The 19742-nt window shown below is 39.0% G+C and overlaps 1 protein-coding gene across 2 annotated transcripts in view; it reads right to left on the reverse strand.

Moving 5' to 3' along the window:
* LOC117186125 (clathrin heavy chain) overlaps nucleotides 1-19742 on the reverse strand; it is a 71559-nt gene that overhangs the window by 37361 nt on the left and 14456 nt on the right. For both annotated transcript variants that reach the window (XM_033386272.1, XM_033386273.1), the window contains exons 3-7: nucleotides 15906-16113; nucleotides 11542-15843; nucleotides 11308-11474; nucleotides 4054-4140; nucleotides 3523-3994 (exon numbers count right to left, since the gene is read on the reverse strand). In XM_033386272.1, the coding sequence (XP_033242163.1) occupies nucleotides 3758-3994; nucleotides 4054-4140; nucleotides 11308-11474; nucleotides 11542-15843; nucleotides 15906-16113 (5001 nt within the window). In that variant the 3' untranslated portion in view covers nucleotides 3523-3757. The remainder of the gene's footprint in view (nucleotides 1-3522; nucleotides 3995-4053; nucleotides 4141-11307; nucleotides 11475-11541; nucleotides 15844-15905; nucleotides 16114-19742) is intronic.

Genomic DNA, 19742 nt, shown 5'->3' on the forward strand with positions numbered 1-19742 from the left:
ATGTGGCACCGCCATATGTAGTAACTTAGTAACCATGGTCTCCCCCAGTATGCTTCAAATAAATGGATCAATGGAGTACCATATTAACTTTTTTTCACAAATTATCTTTATTTTTTTGACTTATTGGACTAAATGCCATTTTATCAGGAACCATTTCTTAGTCAGAATTTAGGAGTGATTCGGGTCATTATCCTGCTGTAACTCCCACTTTAATTGCATTTCCTATTCAGTATTATACTGTCGAGTATATTTACATAGTGGGAGGCCCTTTTTTTCTGCAACGTTTTAATAGAGTACCTTGTGTCGTGGACAGTTTCTCATCAAATCCAAACAATTTGACCATAGTTTTATCTGACTACAACACATTTTTCCAATTTAAACGAGAAAAATGCAACTTGTTTTGTAGGCCGAAAAAATTATAAAATTAATTTTTGGTATGTTTCTTTTGAATCTTATTGCTTTGTTGTATTTTGATACGTTGCTGTATACACTGTAAAAAAAAAGTATGAAACTTAAAATAAACATTTTTCACAAATTTTTAAAAATACAAAGAAAGAAAAAACAAAAAATATGCCGTCTCTATTATCTTTCCATGACTGTACATGCGAATTTACGGAAGCGCCGGAAATGCTATCGGAGTCAATGACTGTCGCATGCTCAATCCCTCTCTTTTGGTATTTATGTTTGCAAAAGGGACCAATTGATTTGTTGGCTAATGTCGTGAGGGAGGATTTTGGTAGGGCAGCCAACGCAGAAAGCGAATCCTCCCAATTTAACTCACACTTGTCATGAAAGATGGGAAAAACATAGAGAGAAAAAGAGGACGACAGCAAGTAATACTACTAATGTTAATTCTTTCAATTCGTTTATGCCCATTCCATCAAATTACCTATTTTATTAAAATTGTAGAATTGTGCCGTTAGATCTTGCTCCCTTTCGCCAGGGGCACTCACTACACGAGGAAGAGAGTGTGGAATAGTGTTGTGTTGCTCATGAGTGAGTGAACAAAAAAGAGTTGTTCACTTAAGTGAGCAACTGAACATGTTCCTTCCAAGCTGTTCTTTGTTGTTCACTTGTTCTTTGTTGTTCACTTGTTCTTTGTTGTTCACTTGTTCTTTTTTGCTCACTTGTTCTTTGTTGTTCACTTGTTCTCTACTCACTTTTTGCGCAATTTTGCTCCTCAAAGGGCATATTGCGATCTGGCAGCTTTTGCTCATATTTTCGTTTACTTCACACTTTTTGTATTACCGGCAAAGCTGTTTACTCTTTCAAAAATTCAGTATGTCGCTAATTCGAAAGTATATTTGAAATTTGGAACCATCTGTGCATGAATAGTGAACAACTGAGTGAGCAAGTGAGCAACTGAGCAAGTGAGCAACTGAGCAAGTGAGTAACTGAGCAATCTAAGAGAGCAAGTGAGCAATATGAGTGAGTTGACTCACTTACTAAAAAAGAACAAGTGAACATGTTCACCAAAATGAGCAATGTTTACCCAACACTAGTGTGGAAGAGAGAGAATGAGTAAGCGCATGGAAAGGGTAGCGGTAGCTAAGCCATGGAAACCTTTATGTGTTTCTTCTGACTATAATAATTATGCGATCTGATCCGAATCGGCTTTTGATGCCGATCTTTAAAGGGTTGGCAACGCTTCCTGCTGGTATATTGGGTATAAAAATGTGGATATACAGAGGTGGTCAAAAGTATTTACACAAAGAGTTTTTTTTTCGCAAGTTCAAGTTTAGGAGTTGTTTTTGTTGTTGTTGAAATCAAAATACAAAAAAAAAGCTTTACGGGCAAAAAGCTTGATCTACTAGGAATTGGTTGAAAGAAGAATTAGAAAAATAACTGTTAATGGGCTAAAAATAGAAGCATGTGAACTGTTGTCAAAAGTATTTACACAAATTTGCATTGCTTCAGAAGTATTTACACAATGCAAATTAGAGCTTATTCTTAGACTTGGTTTGACTTAGTGCAGTCGTTTTTTCGTTTATTGCAGTTGCAATAAGTAAATTTAATTTAAAATTTAAAATTAACTTAGTAAAATGGTGAAGACAAAGGAGTTGTCTGTTGAAACTCGATCCGAGATCGTTACAAAATTTAAAACCGGGGTTTCAGCGTCGGAACTGGCTAAAACTTACAAAATTTGTAGAAAAACCGTTTATAATCTGGAAAAGAAAAAGGACACGAATGGAAATTTACAGAATTTAAAAAGAAGTGGAAGGAAACAAGCGATGGATGAACGGGAATGTAGACGTTTAATTGGCATAGTCGATAAAAATCCGTCGATAAGCCCAGTTAAATTGTCTGCAGATTCGCAACAATTGATTGGCAAAAAAGTCTGTGATGCTACAATACGTCGGAGATTGAAGGCGATCGACATACGAACGTATACAGTGCGAAAAATAATAGAAATTTCCGAGGCAAATAAAGCAAAACGCCTCTCATTCGCATTGGAATACGTTAAAAAACCAAAGTAGTTTTGGTACAATGTTTTATGGACAGATGAAGTAGCTTTCCAGTTCCAAGGCTCATTCTGTAAAAGATTTATGCATCTACGACAAGCAAAAAAACAAAGTGCAGTGCAACCATTAAACGGATTTGGTGGAGGCACAGTGATGTTCTGGGGGTGCATGTCTTACTACGGATTTGGAGACTTTGTTCCAATAGAAGGCACTCTGAATCAGACCCGGTATCTCGTTATACTGAATGACCATGCTTTTGTGTCTGGTGACAGGCTATTTCCCATCTCCGACTGGATTTTACAGCAAGACAATGCTCCATGCCACAAGGGATCGGCACCTACAAAATTTTTACGAGATCTCAATGTGGCTCTTCTTCCCTGGCCTGCGCAGAGCCCTGATCTCAATATCATAGAAAATGTTTGGTCGCTTATTAAAGGACAAAGAACAATTGATAAAAACCGAAAACGCGACGCTACCATCGAGGAAGTAAAGGAAATTTGGTCGAAATTGGAACTTGGATATGCTCGCCACTTAGTGGAATCAGTACCAGCCAGGTTGCAAGCAGTTATTGATGCCAAAGGTGGAATTACAAAATATTAATCATTATTATTATTATTCATCCAACAAATTTAAAAAAAAATCATTAAATCATAATAAAAAATTAACTTAAAGTTTTGTGTAAATACTTCTGCAGCATTAAAGATGTGTGTAAATAATTTTGACAACTGATAAGCATCACTTAATTTGCTTCTGCTTATTCGTACAAACAGTTATCTTTTCCAATTATTCTCTTATTCAATTGCTAGTAGATCAATCTTTTTGGCCTAAAAGGTTTTTTTTTTATTTAGCTTTCAACAACCACAGGAAAAGGTCCTGAAATTTAACATGCAAAAAAAAACTCGTTGTGTAAATACTTTTGACCACCCCTGTATGTATATAATGTAATTGAAAATTGATTCTGATGACGAATAGATACTTTCCTTTTAATAGATATCATGACAGCTCTTCATTAAACTACACTATTAAATATTTTTTTAATAAAGAAAATAATGACACTAACCCATATTTTTGTGGTATTATCCAACTTTTCCGATTCAAAATAACACTCAAAAAGTTTGACTGCGTCTGATTATAGTTCATACTGTTTTTGAGCTGTAGTGTAGGTGTTGATGTATTTTGGTGCAAAATAAACTATTAACTTGTTACTCTTTTTGTATTGGTAATGTTTTTGATGATGGTACATTTCTTGTTCACATTACTTCTATTATTTTATTTATTTGCTTTCTGGTCGTTGCCTACAAATATGGATAACCCATATTGCGCCCTGTTGTCGTCGCAGCAGCAACTGTAGCAGCGCCAGGCGGATAATTCTGTGCATATTGAGCCGGAATGCCCATTGCTGGCCCAGCAGTTATCATAAGTTGCGGCTCCATTTGTATAATATTTTTATGTTCAGTGGTGTCTTCTTCCTTTTCGCGCTGAGCCTCGTTCAACTCCAATTTATTAACTTTATTAGTGTATTCACGCAAGACCTGTCAAATGGACCACTAGTGTAAATTTAACTACATTTTGATTTTAGATGGGGCTTTACCTGTATTAAGTAGGGCATGGCAAAATCCATAATCTTATGTTTCCATGCCAGTTCCAAAATTACATCAGGGCGCAACAAATCGTAGCACTACAAATATGATTGGTAATGTAAGTGAAAATATATATTAGAGTTCCGATACCTGTGTAACCGGTAGTCAATAAGTTAGTATATATTAATATGTATATATTATATTAATATACATTAGGGTTGCGCTTGGTTCTATTGGCGAAACAATAATGCATCGGATTTTAAGGTCATCAATAAAATATGAAGTTATAGCTCAATTCAACAACGTAGAATATTTGGATGATTTGGAATATTAAAAGATAAGTTCGCCGCGAAAATCTCAGCTCGATGGACTAATATTTATGCCAATAATAAATATTGTTGGCGACGTTCAGCAACTTTTTTCTTACTTTTTTCAGTATTTGATTCTAGACTTTTATAAGTCTAACGGCTCGTTCGGCTGAATAATTCAATTTCGTTTAAATACAATTTTTTTTAAATTAAAAATTAAATTAAAATTGTTTAATTATTTTTATATTTTGACCTTCATTATAATACTATGGAAATATTAGCAAAATTAGCTGTTTCAAAATCCAATAATCTCTTTGTACCAAATGTAGGCAAATCTTTTTCTTTTCATATTAAGCGTTTTGTAGAAGCTTTGAAACCCTCATCATTATTTCACATAAGGAACGCGAACAAATTCTGGAAGCGCCAAAATTAATTTCATCTACTGAAGTAAAATTATCAAACCCAACTTTTCAGTTGTCGGAACTTAAGGGCGCTGCACTTCTCCTAGAGAAAATTATTAGACCGAAACTTCGTATACTTCCCGTGCAGACATCACAGAAGTGTCGTATATTTTTGGGGGAAGCATTTGCATAAGGTACAAATGTTCCTCTCTTTGTCAGATTTAAGATTCCTAGAACACAATTGGAACACACTAAGTTTAAGTTTGGCGTAACTAATGAGTATGTTGCAACGCATTTAAGTAACAGAAGAAATGCCATAATTATTTTCTGCCGAGCTGCATTGACAAAACATTATGCGCGTACTGTTTACTTTAACTCTAATTTATTCGCGAAAAAACGTTCAGGGTATGCATGGTTACTTTTGCTCGTGTTTCCCCATCAAAATCTTGTTATATCACGTCTTGATGTACATACTAATTAAAACGATAATTGAAATTGAAGAAATAAATACCTTATATTAAGATTGGCCTATTTGGCGTTAGTCTCCAAAAAAGATTCGATTTGATCTGTTTCCATATTTATTTAATTTTTTGTACATTTATCTCTTTTTTCTATTCTTACACTAATCTTAATTTATAATTTATCTGGCTTCCTTTCACCAAATCACGCACACTGCACGAGGTAGAGTAGGTGAGAGAGAGAATGGGGAAGTTCCGTTGCCGTAGGTTCGGTAATCTGTTAGATATGGTCATTCTCTATCATTCTGCGTTTTTAGTTTTCATGCCACAGAATTTCGTCCTTTGTGCGGGCGGAAGGGGTCGGGCGAAATATTGAAATTACATTTGCTTACAAGTACAGTGTGGATCACTGTCTGGATCTGGAAGATCTGACGGACCACACCGAAAAGCAATACGAGGTGACAGAGATGCAGGGCCGAGCTGGACAGATAAGTGCTGGGTTAGCTGTTCCAGCAGTACGCCCAGGGTATAGGAGCGGACCGGACCAGACCAGATACGGAAGCGAGTGAAAGTACCAAACGTAGAACTGATAGTGCAGCGAGCGGGAGCAGGCCACGCCGATGAAGTTGCACAGGAAGAAGGGCAGCAGGGCCAGTTGCGTGCACCGATCAAAGTGGATGCCATAGCGTGAGCTGTAGGAGCCGCTGCCTTGCCGCCCGATGACTTTTGTAGTGTCTTTTCGAAGGCGTTCAGAAAGGATTGCTGATCGGCGCTTAGCTTCTCCGTGTCCTTGGACTTCGCTAATCTTCTTGGCAATTTGCGGCTGCAGTTTGTCCTGGACGCTGCGCAGGCGAACATAGCTCTGGAAGAAGGTCCACGTGGGCTTGGCAAACACCAGCAGGAGCACCAAATGCAGACCCAACAGCGATAGGTGCAATACACTCGTAACAGTGTGATATCACAGGAGTCTGGATACAAAATTTGGTTGCCCTATCTTTTGTAGTCTCTGCGATCTAGGCGCTCATCGGAACGGACAGACAGACATGGTTATATCGACTCGGCTATTGCTTTTTAACTAAGTATCCTTCAGAATGGCTTTACAATGAAGATCAAAATTTCGAAATGATTTACAAATATTTCAAAATTTAAAAGTGTTTAATGATACTGCTGAGCGATCTGTTAACCTTATAAAAGACTATAATCAAATACTGACAAAAAAAAAAGATGAGTTTAAGAAGTTTCTAAACGTTAGAAAAGAATATTCAAGTCAATGTTAAATATTAACCTATCGAGCAGAATTTCAAATTTTTTGTAATATTCTAAATCATACAAAAATCCGATCAGAGCGATAAAAGTACATATATGTAGCTGCCATAGGAACAATCGGCCAAATATAGTATGTTTCAAATTTATTCTGAAGTCTCAACTTTATATTTTATTGATTTAAGCTAAAGGAACATTTTAGATCCTGAGACCTTTATAAATTACACTTTTATATATGTACACTTCCCGACCTTGAATACGACACACTAAAATGTACACTTTAGGCACCAATATTTCCGGCACAAGCCAAAGAAAACGGTGAATTTGAATTTTCCTCAAATCTCGATTCAATTTAGCATAACTTAAAAAAAAAATAACAGCAATATTCATCAAAGTAGATTGAGGAAACAAATTTAATTGACATAACTTAAATTTCTGTTCTCAAAAAATGCGACACTTGAATACGAAATTCACATTGAAAAATTTGTTATTTTGGATGTGGTCGCGTTTAGCTAGTACTAAAATAATAAAACATGTTTTTTCCATAAGGGACTGTAATTAATAAAAAAAAAAAAAACACCTAAACTTTGTTGCATACTTGATAAACTCGACTTAATGAAAAATCAACTGGTCCCACACCGTTTTAGGATCTTGCTCACCACAGAATAATAGCGCTCACACTGCTGTGAAAACTATCCAATTGTAATTCTTCTTTACTCCTCACTTCCTTGAGTCCTTATTAAATATAAAAACGAAACCCTTATGACCCTTCAAATTTAAATTTTTGTTCTTTTGAAAATGCTATATAGCGACAGTCTCTACTCCACGCCATATGAATATGCAAAAGTACGGGAGTATTTAAAGTTTTCGTCCGTTGGCTGAGGTTTTTTATTAATTACAGTCCCTTATTTTCATTATTAATGGACCTACTTCCTTCGAGGCTTTTATTGTCGATTTTTCGTCCTTTGAAAAGGACTTACCACAACTCAAATTTTTTTCTCGTAATAAGGACATTCTAATTGATTTTTGAGAATTTATTTGATGTCCGGTCGCGACCACGTCCAAAATAACAAATTTTTCAATATGAATGTCGTATTCAAGTGTCGCATTTTTTGAGAACGGAAATTTGAATTGTGTCAATTAAATTTGTTTCCTCAATCTACTTTGATGAATATTGCTATTGAGATTTGAGGAAAATTCAGGCTTGTGCCGGAAATATTGGTGACTAAAGTGTACATTTTAGTGTGTCGTATTCAAGTGTCGAGGAGTGTATTAGTGCTAACCCAATATATGTACATATGTAATATCTACATATGTACATATAAATATTTAATCTATTCCTACGTTCTCCGTCTATCTTCTTTCCACCCAATAATAAATATTTAAGTTATCCAATCCCATTTGATTTGGGAATCTGGAATTATCATCTCTATGATTCTTCGCTTTGGTTAAAAATTGTGTATGCCACAGATTTTTGCCATTTGTGGGATGCCCATTTTGGGGCATTAACTACACCTGTTTTAGTGTTATAACACAGGAGTCTGTATATAAAATTTGTTGCTCAAATATGACAGACAGATTAACTTACAGACATACGGACATATATACATACACTTGCTCGCATATCTCTGCGTACACTTAGAAAACGAACTACATTTTCATGTTTAGTTGCGGATAACTTCTTATATAAGGCACTTTGGGCAAAGATTTTTTTTTTATAATATTCTTTGATTATTTCTAAACCTATCTACATTTGTTTTTTATTCAATAAAACAAACTTAATAGGAAACAAAAATCATTAAAAAAAACATAAGACAAATTTGACACCTCAAAAGTCTGCGTACACTCTAACAATTCTGCGTACACGACTAAAATTCTAAGTTGTTAATATTTTGTGGGATCTTAATATCGTTTTAAAACATCTGTCAGACGTCTAGGCATTGAGTCAACCAGATTCCTGGTGTCCTCGGCAGTTATTTTGCGCCATTCCTCCAGGATAACTTCCTTCAACATGTTTTTAGAGCTTATGGTGTGCTTACGAATCCTGCGATCGAGTAAATCCCATAGATGTTCTATGGGATTCAGGTCTGGGGACTAAGGAGGCGATCGAAGCTCATTTTGTACATTGTAAAGCAAACAGAGCTTAACATTGTGGGCAGTATGCGTCGGATCATTGTCCTGTTGGCAGCAAAAGTCGTCTTCAAGCTGTAATTTTTGGGCACTCTGCTGAAGGATTTATTTCAGAATTTGAATATAGGCTTCTCCAAAGTTGTATCTGAAGAAACTGTCCGACGCACTTGGAAAAAGGCGGGGTATCATGGCCGAGATGCTCGCAGGAAGCCATATGTATCTGGGGTCAATAGGAAAAAGCGTATGGATTTCGCCAATGAGCACATTTCCAAGGTTCCCAGCTTCTGGAAAAGGGTCATTTGTCAGATGAGAGCAAGGGCATAAAAGACAAGACAATTTTTTGGAGGAAAAGCGGAACAGCCATGGACAAAGAACATTTACTTCCGACTGTAAAACATGGAAGTGGTGGTGTAATGGTGTGGGGTTGAATGGCGGCCAATGGTGTTGGAAATCTCGTTTTTATAGAATCCACAATGGACCACAAACCATATATTCAAATACTGAAATAAATCCTTCAGCAGAGTGCCCAAAAATTACAGCTTGAAGACGACTTTTGCTGCCAACAGGACAATGATCCGACGCATACTGCCCACAATGTTAAGCTCTGTTTGCTTTACAATGTACAAAATGAGCTTCGATCGCCTCCTTAGTCCCCAGACCTGAATCCCATAGAACATCTATGGGATTTACTCGATCGCAGGATTCGTAAGCACACCATAAGCTCTAAAAACATGTTGAAGGAAGTTATCCTGGAGGAATGGCGCAAAATAACTGCCGAGGACACCAGGAATCTGGTTGACTCAATGCCTAGACGTCTGGCAGATGTTTTAAAACGATATTAAGATCCCACAAAATATTAACAACTTAGAATTTTAGTCGTGTACGCAGAATTGTTAGAGTGTACGCAGACTTTTGAGGTGTCAAATTTGTCTTATGTTTTTTTTAATGATTTTTTTTTCCTATTAAGTTTGTTTTATTGAATAAAAAACAAATGTAGATAGGTTTAGAAATAAGCAAAGAATATTATTAAAAAAAATCGTTGCCCAAAGTGCCTTATATTAGAAGTTATCCGCAACTAAACATGAAAATGTAGTTCGTTTTTTAAGTGTACGCAGAGATATGCGAGCAAGTGTAGCTATATCGACTCGGCTATCGATGCTGATCGAGAATATATCGAGTTTATTGAATCGGAACCGCTCCTTCTGTCTGTTACAGATGTATGTAACACATACAATTCTTAAATATTTAAATAATTTTTAAAGAAAGATACAAGGGATATATTAGAGCTTACTTCATGCAACAAAATTTATAGTTCTTTTCCGATTTTTTTTACTAGAAAAAGTATGCTTCAATTTTTTTTTTTTTTTTTTTTTCTTTTTTTACGATGTGTTGCTGCTTTAAAAGCTAAATATGTATGTATGCATAGAGTTCCGGTTTTGACATTTTCTTGTCTTAAGTAAAAAAAAATCAAGCAGCCCGTCCCACATACAGAAAGAAATAGAAGGGACGACATACTCAAAACTTTATTCCACAAATGGCCACAAAGTCTAATTGATCGATTTTCTTATGATATCCCTATCTGGCAGACTAGTAGATTGGACTTGAAGTCTGTTGGAATAGGACCACAAGAGATTTGGGCCTAATGATAAATTCAGCACAAAATAAATGAGGCTGATTTGGAAGACTGCGATAAAAAATTAATTGTAGCAACAAGGTTATGTTCAAAAATTTAATTAAAATCGGCTTTATCTTGATCATGTCATCCGTTGTAAGGGATCTGGACTATTCGCAACGTGCCAACCGCTAGATAAATTTCGTATATAAAGTGTGGAAGCTATCAGATGTCGACGGAGTTCCAAAGCCGTATAAAAACTCATCAGTCGGCTACTAATCGTGACAAAATTTTTAAATGAATTCTAGTCAAAATCGTCAGAATTTGAATTTTTTGGAAAAAATCCGGCTTATAACTTTTTATTGTACGGTCGCTTTTATATTTTTTATATTTTTCATCTCAGAAAAACCGGAAATAAACAAATGAAAATTTCCTTGTCATGATTTTCTATAATTTTTTCTTGATTTTTAAGGCAAGAATGCTTAGATCAGCATAGTTCAACTTTTGGCGATAAAGCACTATGCATTGCTACCGCGAAAAAAAGGCTCTTGTCAATTGATGCGAACAAAATGTGATACAATACAGCCACGTTTTTGACATCGCAACAGGCGACGAATTATGGACATGATATGAACATGAGCTCGAAAAAAAAACATTATCAGAATGGGTGTTTTTAAGCGAGTCAAATGCCACAAAAGTTGTCATAAGAAACCTTTTAAAACCAAATGGTCGCCTTGAGTAAATTGAGTAAAACCAACCTCCAAATACGGATTTTTCTTTGCTACGACAATCCCGAACTTTCAAACATTGCCCCACTCAACAGATTTTTTGAGCACCCAAATCATCGAATCAAGTTTTTTCCTGCAGAAATATCCTCACACCTAATACCAGACTGATAGCGATACTACCTTCTAAGTGCCAAAAGTGCTGCGAAAATAGGTTAAAACGTTTCAACATGGGTAATCTTCCAGGAGAATATTTAAAAAAAAAACCCTTTTAAACGTTATTTTGTTTTTTGGTCACTATTATGCTACGAATATAAAAGGCAGCCTTCATGTTAGGGTTTTAAGGACTGCAATGTTGTTTCTCCCACCTGATAAAGACATGCCGCAAAGCAATCGTGTGCATTCCGCTCAAGGAACCATCCCAACAACTCTTCAGCAATCTCTTGCTTGCCAGACTCAGCGGCATACTCCATGGCATCCTTGTAAAGTTTATCCTTTTTACATAGCTCAACGCTTTGTTTCCAACGGTTATTTCCTGGAATATGGGCGCCAATGGCCGTAAAATACAATTGCAGTAGTTCATATTAATTTTCACGACTCACCTTTATACAAGTATGCAGCAATTCTACGAAACTCTGTGAGCTCATGCTTCTCAAGCTTCTGAGCCAACGCAATGTTGTCAAAGTTGTCGAAACCATCGATCGAGTTGCGTAGACCTTGGTAATCCTCCTCGTCGATTAAGAGACCATTAAGAGCTTCATTGATAGCTTTATTATTAAGGGATTGTACGGAGCGCAAATAGGGCTTGACCAACGGCAAGTAGCCGCTCTTGGAAAAGTAGCTAACAGCTCGAGTATGATCCATTCGGGGAGCCAGCACTAAAATCATATCGTTCAGCAGCAACGGCTTAAAGTCTAAATAAAATTCGATGGCCTTGTAGTACAACTCAATATTTGCCACCTTTGTTACGATGTCCTTAAAGTGTCCCTCGCGCCATGCCTCAGTCGGGTGAGCAATCATGGCCAGCACAGCGTTGTCATATTCCTCATACTTATCGTAAAGGAACACTAGCTCCGACCAGAGATGAGCCGACTCAGCAGCTCGCAGAACTTTTGGTATGTTAACGCGGGACCAGAATAGTTCTAGGTGTTCTCGCATTTTTGATGGTTTAAATTTTGAGTAGAGTATGGCCAACTCGGTAAACATTCCCATATGCGCACGTTCTAGGCCCAGAGCAGACTCAAGTAGTGCTATTAGCTCATCGAAATATCCGCGATTCTGGTAATAATTAATTAAATCCTCTAGCTCATCAGCATGAACAACAATATGTAAGCCACACATCTGCGCCAGCCGAAATTCTTCAGCATCTACGCAAGCAAAACAAACTTCCTTCCATGTGCGCGTCGAGTTAGCCTTTCGCGCCGAGTCAACAGCACCCTGAAACTCCTTAAGATATACCAGTGTAATAGCCAAACGGGCAAAGTTGCTGACATTATTATATAGGAGCTTTGCAGCGTCGTACATTCCGTCACTGAAACAGCGATCTCCAATTTTCTGTATGTCTGCGTGGTTGGGACCCGATATGAACTCTTCGAGATCGGCCAAACGAGCAGTGCGAGCAAAAGCGTAAATTAATTCACTCTCAATATAGGACTCACGTGCTTTTTTACGTGCCATTTGAAGATACCGAACAAGGTCGTCCCACGATTCCACCTTACTAGCCACGTCAACCACGTCCACGTAAGCACTCGGATCATCGGCCTTTATATATGAATCAATAGCCTCCTTCACTAAACCCTGCTGTAGTTGAGCTTTGGCTAACTGTGACCATACGGCTGGCTCGTTACAGCGCTCGGCGAACTCGTTGGCTCTCTCCAAATTGTTGACCTGATCAATGAGCACCTGAATGGCTGACGTATTAACATCGAACTTCTTGAATATGGCAAATGCCTCCTCATACAATTGATTACTAATCGCAATGTTGGCTATATCCGGTGCATCGTAATTGTCCAGTCGGTTTATATAATCCATAACGCGTGTACGATCAGCTTTAATAGCAGTGAGTATGAGCAGATTCTGAAGATTGCGATGGTCGCTGAACACCGAAGAGTCCAATATGATCTTTTCCAGCAGCTCAATCAGCTCATTCGGCAAGTCAGCAGTCATGAATGCCTTTACTGTTACCGAAATATCGTCGGGATCCTGTGTTTCAGACAGTGCCGTCTGAACGACTTGATCAATCAACTGACGCTTGTATGGATTAGCTTCGGACAGGACCTCCGCCCAGAGTTCGGCATCACGTCGAGCCACCAGATAACGAGCTTCACTTTTAAATAGTGAGTTTTCGTTACAGACAGCGATCAATTCGCGATCGCACTGGCCCCGTTCGTAGGCAACACAGGCCAGATGAGGATCACGCTTTTCACAGTAGCGACCGACCACGCGGCTGTCGTAGTACTGATTTTCTTTGAGGAAACGTTCTGGGTTGTTATTTGAATCAATGTAAATCTTGGCCAAGGCATTGTGTGTGGCGGGCTCAACGCAGCCTTCGTGGACCCGAGACTCAAGCCAGGGAAGTAGGAGCTTTAAGCGATTACGCTTTTCAACCTCCTCCACCAGCTCGTCCGTAGAGAACTGACCCTTGACCACTAGTATGAGATTCTTGATAATATCCTCACTGCAGTCGACGTCAAGCAAACCACCCACAACAACCGGCAAGCGAGAAGGGTTTACCTTCTGCACATAGATCTCTATATACTTTTGGAGATTGTTGCGGTATAAGTACAGCACCAGATCATGGACAAAGTCAAAACGATCACAAACAATAATCAGCGGCAGTTGATCAGTCAGTTTAGCTTCCTTCAAGAAATTCTTCACGCGCTCCGGGTTATAACAGTTAGATTCGCGACAAATTCGTTCCACCTCTTTTATCTGGTTTGTCTTACAGGCGGCTTGAATGTATTTAAAGTGAACCTCTGGATCCTGTGAGAAGTTCACAATACTGCTTAGGAAATAGAACAGTCCGTCGTAGCTCTTAAAGCTCTCAAATAGGTCAATTAGCGCCTTGGTGGTCAACTGCTCGTGGTACTTGGTGGCAATTTGTACACAGATTTGTAAATTCTGCCGCAGATTTGCTGTTAACATAGCCTTCAGACATTCCAGAGAGTCCTCCACCGATAAAGTCCCAAAGAAGCTAACCAGCCACTCAGCATTCAGCATATGCGTGTGTACGACAGCCCGCTTTATATCGTACAGATCTGTGTAGTGCTCCAGAGCACGCTGCAACAAACCTGCTTTTTCACACAGCTGGGCGATGTGTGCCCTATCATAGTGGGTGAACATAGCATTACCAAGTATAGCGTCGGCCACCTGTGGGGCAGACATGAGATTCATTTCAAGCAAACGCGTCTGCAGCGAACCCTCGGCCGGGCGATTGTGCTTAAGGGCATCTAACAAAAAAGCCGTGCACTGTTGTACCATAGAGTGTTCCATGAAGATATCGACTGTCTGGTTAATGTCCGCCAGAGGCTCTTCCTCTGCTACAAGCATAGATGCAAAACCAGCGCCTTGCTCGGGATTGCTACGCATCACCGAACGCAGCAGAAAAATGTAGTCTGGTGTATAGTTAACCTTCTTGGCATAAAGCACAATTTTTTGAAACTGTCCAGTTTCTGCAAAACACTGAATCACTTTATTGGGAACATTGGCACGCAAGTAAATGGAGAGCGCTAGCGTGAGGTCTGAGGCTTTAACGAGATCACCTAGTTCTTCGCTGCACTCAAGTTTCTCCTCCTTTAGCCATTTTTCGCAAAGTTGCTTCTTGCCTTGCAGCAGAACTGGACGACACAGCTCCAGGGACTCAAACTTGTTTAACTTGCCCTGGTCGAGCAGAATACCAAAGTACTGCAATAGAGGTGGCGTCGTGGAGCCTGCTGGTGTTTGCACTTGTTGAAATCGTTGAATGGTCTGAGGAGTGCGAAGAATGGCCTTGGGAGCCAGAGCAGCAACTTTGGCCGCATCGGCGAACTGACCTGCAGTAAACAGCTTGTTGAACTTGCGGACAAAAAGATCCTCCGCTCCTGCTAAATTGTTTCGTACAGCCATTCGCAGGGCCAAGTCAGGGTTTTGCAAAACAGTGTTTATATAAGGAATGATCTGCTCTTCGTCAACAGTTACAGATAGCACCTGACCCTTGCGGTTGACGCCAATAATTCCACCGCTGACCTCGTGCGGAGCGGTCACGAAAATTGTATCGGCCGATATGCGATTCATGTATATGCATGTGGCAGTCTCCATATCGTAAAGATGAATATATCCATATTTGGTTATCAAATAAATGGTATCGTACTTCGCGGAGACCTGCATGGCCACTGGAAAGTCGTTCTGGGCTTCCGGTGGGAAGAAGACGTCAACAGCCTTTTTTGGAAAAGCCTGGTTACCATTAGGCGGCGTTCCGACTTCAATGATGTGAAGCTTGCCGCCTGTGGCGGTGCGAACTGCAAAGCAAAAAAGCGTAGTCGGTTCCTTGTTTCCGTCTATTTTAAAAGTCGCAAAACTGGCTGCGTGACCTTCGATGGCCTGCGATACTTTACGCTCCACGGAATACAACTGCATGGCGCCGGCAACACGGCTGGGAAGTGCCGATATGCCTACCAGAAGCAGCCATTGTTGTGTAGCATTGCAGCGATAATTGATTATCTGACAGCCATTGAGTGAGGAATGTCTATCAAACATTTTTTGTGGCATCGAGTCACCTTCCATAGACCAATGAAAAACGCTCGTCTCGGTCACCAATGCTAAAGTGTTCAAAGATATCCATTTCCAGAACACAACATCTTCATTCATCGTGTGAGCCTTCATTTTTGATTTCATTTCAATATTGAATATCTGCAACGTCTTTTGCGCTACGACAATATGGAAAAATGTATAATTTTTTCAGGAATTTTAAAGCTATAGATTTTCTTACCTTTGAGAGCAATAACTTTGCTTGCTGGATTCATAATGGCCGAGTCAGCTGATATGGGACGTCGCGTGGGATTGGTCGAATCGTTCATATCAATGATGACTACTTGGGCGGTATCATTAACTTTCTCGCGCACACAAATAAACTTGTCCGACTCCATTGTGAGCGTGCTGAATGAGAACGAGTTTGCGTTGATCCCAACGTTTGTGAGCTATGCAAAAAAGTTCGTATTACTATTAAATTTCTTAATAAATGTATTTAAGAAATACAATGATATGATCCATTTATAAAAAAAGTTAACCTTAACAACAACACTAATACCCTCTCTTTTTTTACATTCACATTTCGTTTTCTGGCAACATGTTTCTCACTGGTGTCAAATTTGAAATCCCTATTTGACTTTTATTTAACGTTACGTTTATACAGTGCGTTTTTTCCAGGTTGAGAATATAAAAGTAGAGACTACTTTTACTATACAGAGAGACTTTATTGAACTGGGAAATTTACGTGTTCCAAACAACTCCGACTGGATAGCCAATAGGCAGCCTTCTTAATCTCCATTCGTTACAGTACATACAATAGTAACGAGAGGGAACGTTGTGAGTTGCTGCGGACACCGTAACTCTACAGTTATACCCGATACTAAGTCAGTATGGCTCTCCTCCGGCAGACGCCGCTAATATTGAACGACACGACAAAGAGTGCGTGCGAGAGAGACAGAAAATCAGTCTGAGCGTGACGTCGGGCGCTGCGTAGCCAGTGCAAATTGATTTGTTCCTTTTGGCTATAAAAATGATCTGATCTGATCCAGATTCAGCAATCTGATAGATATGGTCATTATTTATGATTCTGCGTTTTTAGTTTTCTCGAATGTGCAATATTGTGGATGCAACAGAAGGGAAGGGGGTGGGGCGAAATTTTGAGATATGCGTTTTATAGTTACATCTTAAAGGAGTGTGTGTACCAAATTTGGTAACTCTAGCCTTAATAGTCTCTGAGATTTGTGGATGCCTCAGATTTTCGTCCTTTGCGGGGGCGGAAGGTGTGGCGAAATTTTGACACAAAATGGTCAAGGTCCGATATCACAGGAGTGTGGATACCAAATTTGGTTGCTCTGGCTCTTATAGGTTCTGAGATCCTTGAACTCATATTTTGCAATTGGCAAAACCGACCATGAAACCTGTGTGTTAGAGAGAGACAGAGCGAGAAAGAATGAAATTGTTTTCTTGATTCTGGCTATAATAATTATACGATCTGGTTCAGATTTTGCACTCTAGAAGATATAGTCATCTTCTACGATTCTTTTAGTTTTCTCGTATCGTCGAAATTGTGGATGCCATACATTTTCGCCCTTTGTGGGGGCGGAAGTGGGCGGGGCAAAGTTTTGAAATATTCTTGTAGCAGTGACATATCACAGAAGTCTGGATCCAAAACATCGTTGCTCTCGCTCTTATAGTCTTTGAGCACTAGGCGCTGAAGGGACGGACAGACGGACGGACGGACAGACGGACAGACAGACAGGGCTCAATCGACTCGGCTATTGATGCTGATCAAGAATATATATACTTGATGGGGTCGGAAACGATTCCTTCTGGACGTTACACACATCCACTTTTACCACAAATCTAATATACCCCAATACTCATTTTGAGTATCGGGTATAAAAAGTGACAGCCTTGGATAAATGCTGTAAAGGACTGTAAAGGAATGTAAAATTCGACCAGCTACAATACAGGCAATTGGTTATAATTTTCATGAGCTTAGTATTAATAAGTCTACCATTCAACGAATGCGAACAGAAAGTCGGAAGAAATGGGAGATAGCGATAAAAGAAGATTTCAACAATAATATGCCAGAAATTTTCAATCTTCATTGAGATGGAAAGCTTTTCCCAGCTCTAGATGGTTGAAGCTGTAAGGAGAAACGTCTTCCAAATGTAATCACATTTGAAAATACAGAACAACTCATTGTTTTGCCACAACTGAAAAATTGACAAGAAATAAGCAAGAACAGGCTGTTTAGAATTTAATTCGAAAATGGAATCTTGAAGATTGTGTAAAAATTCTTTGTTTTGATACAGTAGTATCAGGTCAGTTTAACGTCACGTTTTTATTTTTAGGTCAAAAACATATCGACATCACATCTATGAGCTTGTACTGAAAAGTTATGCGCATAGTCCAGATATTCATCTTTTTGCAGATTTCCTCTGATTGCAGTTTTCAAGCGAAACTGAAAAAAAATATGCAAGAGGAAACTTTCGGGAGGGATAATTGAACTCTCCATAGCGTTCCTAGGTGGCGATATTGGACGAGAACGAAAAATTAGGCATACTGGGGCGATGCATAAAGCTCGTTGAATGACAGCAGAAATTTCCACCTTAAAAATTGAAATTAAAAACTCTCAGCTCAAGTTTATATAAAAAAAACGAGGGGGAACGTTGTGAGTTGCTGCGGAGACCGCAACTCTACAGTTATACCCGATACTAAGTCAGTATGGCTCTCCTCCGGCAGACGCCGCTAATATTGAACGACACGACAAAGAGTGCGTGCGAGAGAGACAGAAAATCAGTCTGAGCGTGACGTCGGGGGCTGCGTAGCCAGTGCAAATTGATTTGTTCCTTTTGGCTATCAAAATGATCTGATCTGATCCAGATTCAGCAATCTGATAGATATGATCATTATCTATGATTCTGCGTTTTTAGTTTTCTCGTATCCTCAATATTGTGGATGCAACAGATTTTCGTCCTTTGTGGGGGCGGAAGGGGGTGGGGCGAAATTTTGAGATATACGTTTTAAAGTGAGATCTAACAGGAGTGCGGATACCAAATTTGGTTACTCTAGCCTTAATAGTCTCTGAGATTTGTGGATGCCCCAGATTTTCGTCCTTTGCGGGGGCGGAAGGGGGTGTGGCGAAATTTGGACAGGAAACGGTCAAGGTCGGATATCACAGGAGTGTGGATACCATCTTTGGTTGCTCTGGCTCTTATAGGTTCTGAGATCCTTGAACTCATATTTTGCAATTGACAAAACCGACCATGAAACCTGTGTGTTAGAGAGAGACAGAGCGAGAAAGAATGAAATTGCTTTCTTGATTCTGGCTATAATAATTATACGATCTGGTTGAGATCTTACATTCTAAAACATATAGTCATCCTCTACGATTCTGCGTTTTTGGCTTTATCGTATCTTTAAAAATGTGGATGCCACAGATTTTCGTCCTTTGTGGGGGCGGAAGTGGGCGGGGCGAAGTTTTGAAATATTTTTGTAGCAGTGACATATCACAAAAGTCTGGATACAAAACATCGTTGCTCTAGCTCTTATAGTCTTTGAGCACTAGGCGCTGAAGGGGACGGACAGACGGACGGACGGACAGACGGACAGACAGACATGGCTCAATCGACTCGGCTATTGATGCCGATCAAGAATATATATACTTTATGGGGTCGGAAACGATTCCTTCTGGACGTTACACACATCCACTTTTACCACAAATCTAATATACCCCAATACTCATTTTGAGTATCGGGTATAAAAACAACAACCTGTCATTTGTCATAATATCTACCTAAGTAAATCCATGGCTTCAAAGCTCCTCGGCTGTGAAAGCACCGTATTTATGTTTTTTACAATTTGCAAATATTGATGAAGCTATGTATATTTAAAGCAGCTCTAAAGAAATTTTGTCATAATTTGTCTTAATGATGAAAGAACATGTAAAAGAAAGAATGGTGATGCATTTGACAGAAAACAATAGATCCAGTTTAGAACAACGATATGTACCATCGATGGAAGATCTTAATGGTGCAAATTTTAATAAGTAATATTAAAGCCTTTTAGTATT

This window comes from Drosophila miranda, chromosome XR (genome assembly GCF_003369915.1).
Source record: "Drosophila miranda strain MSH22 chromosome XR, D.miranda_PacBio2.1, whole genome shotgun sequence".
Classification (NCBI taxonomy): Eukaryota; Metazoa; Arthropoda; class Insecta; order Diptera; family Drosophilidae; genus Drosophila; species Drosophila miranda.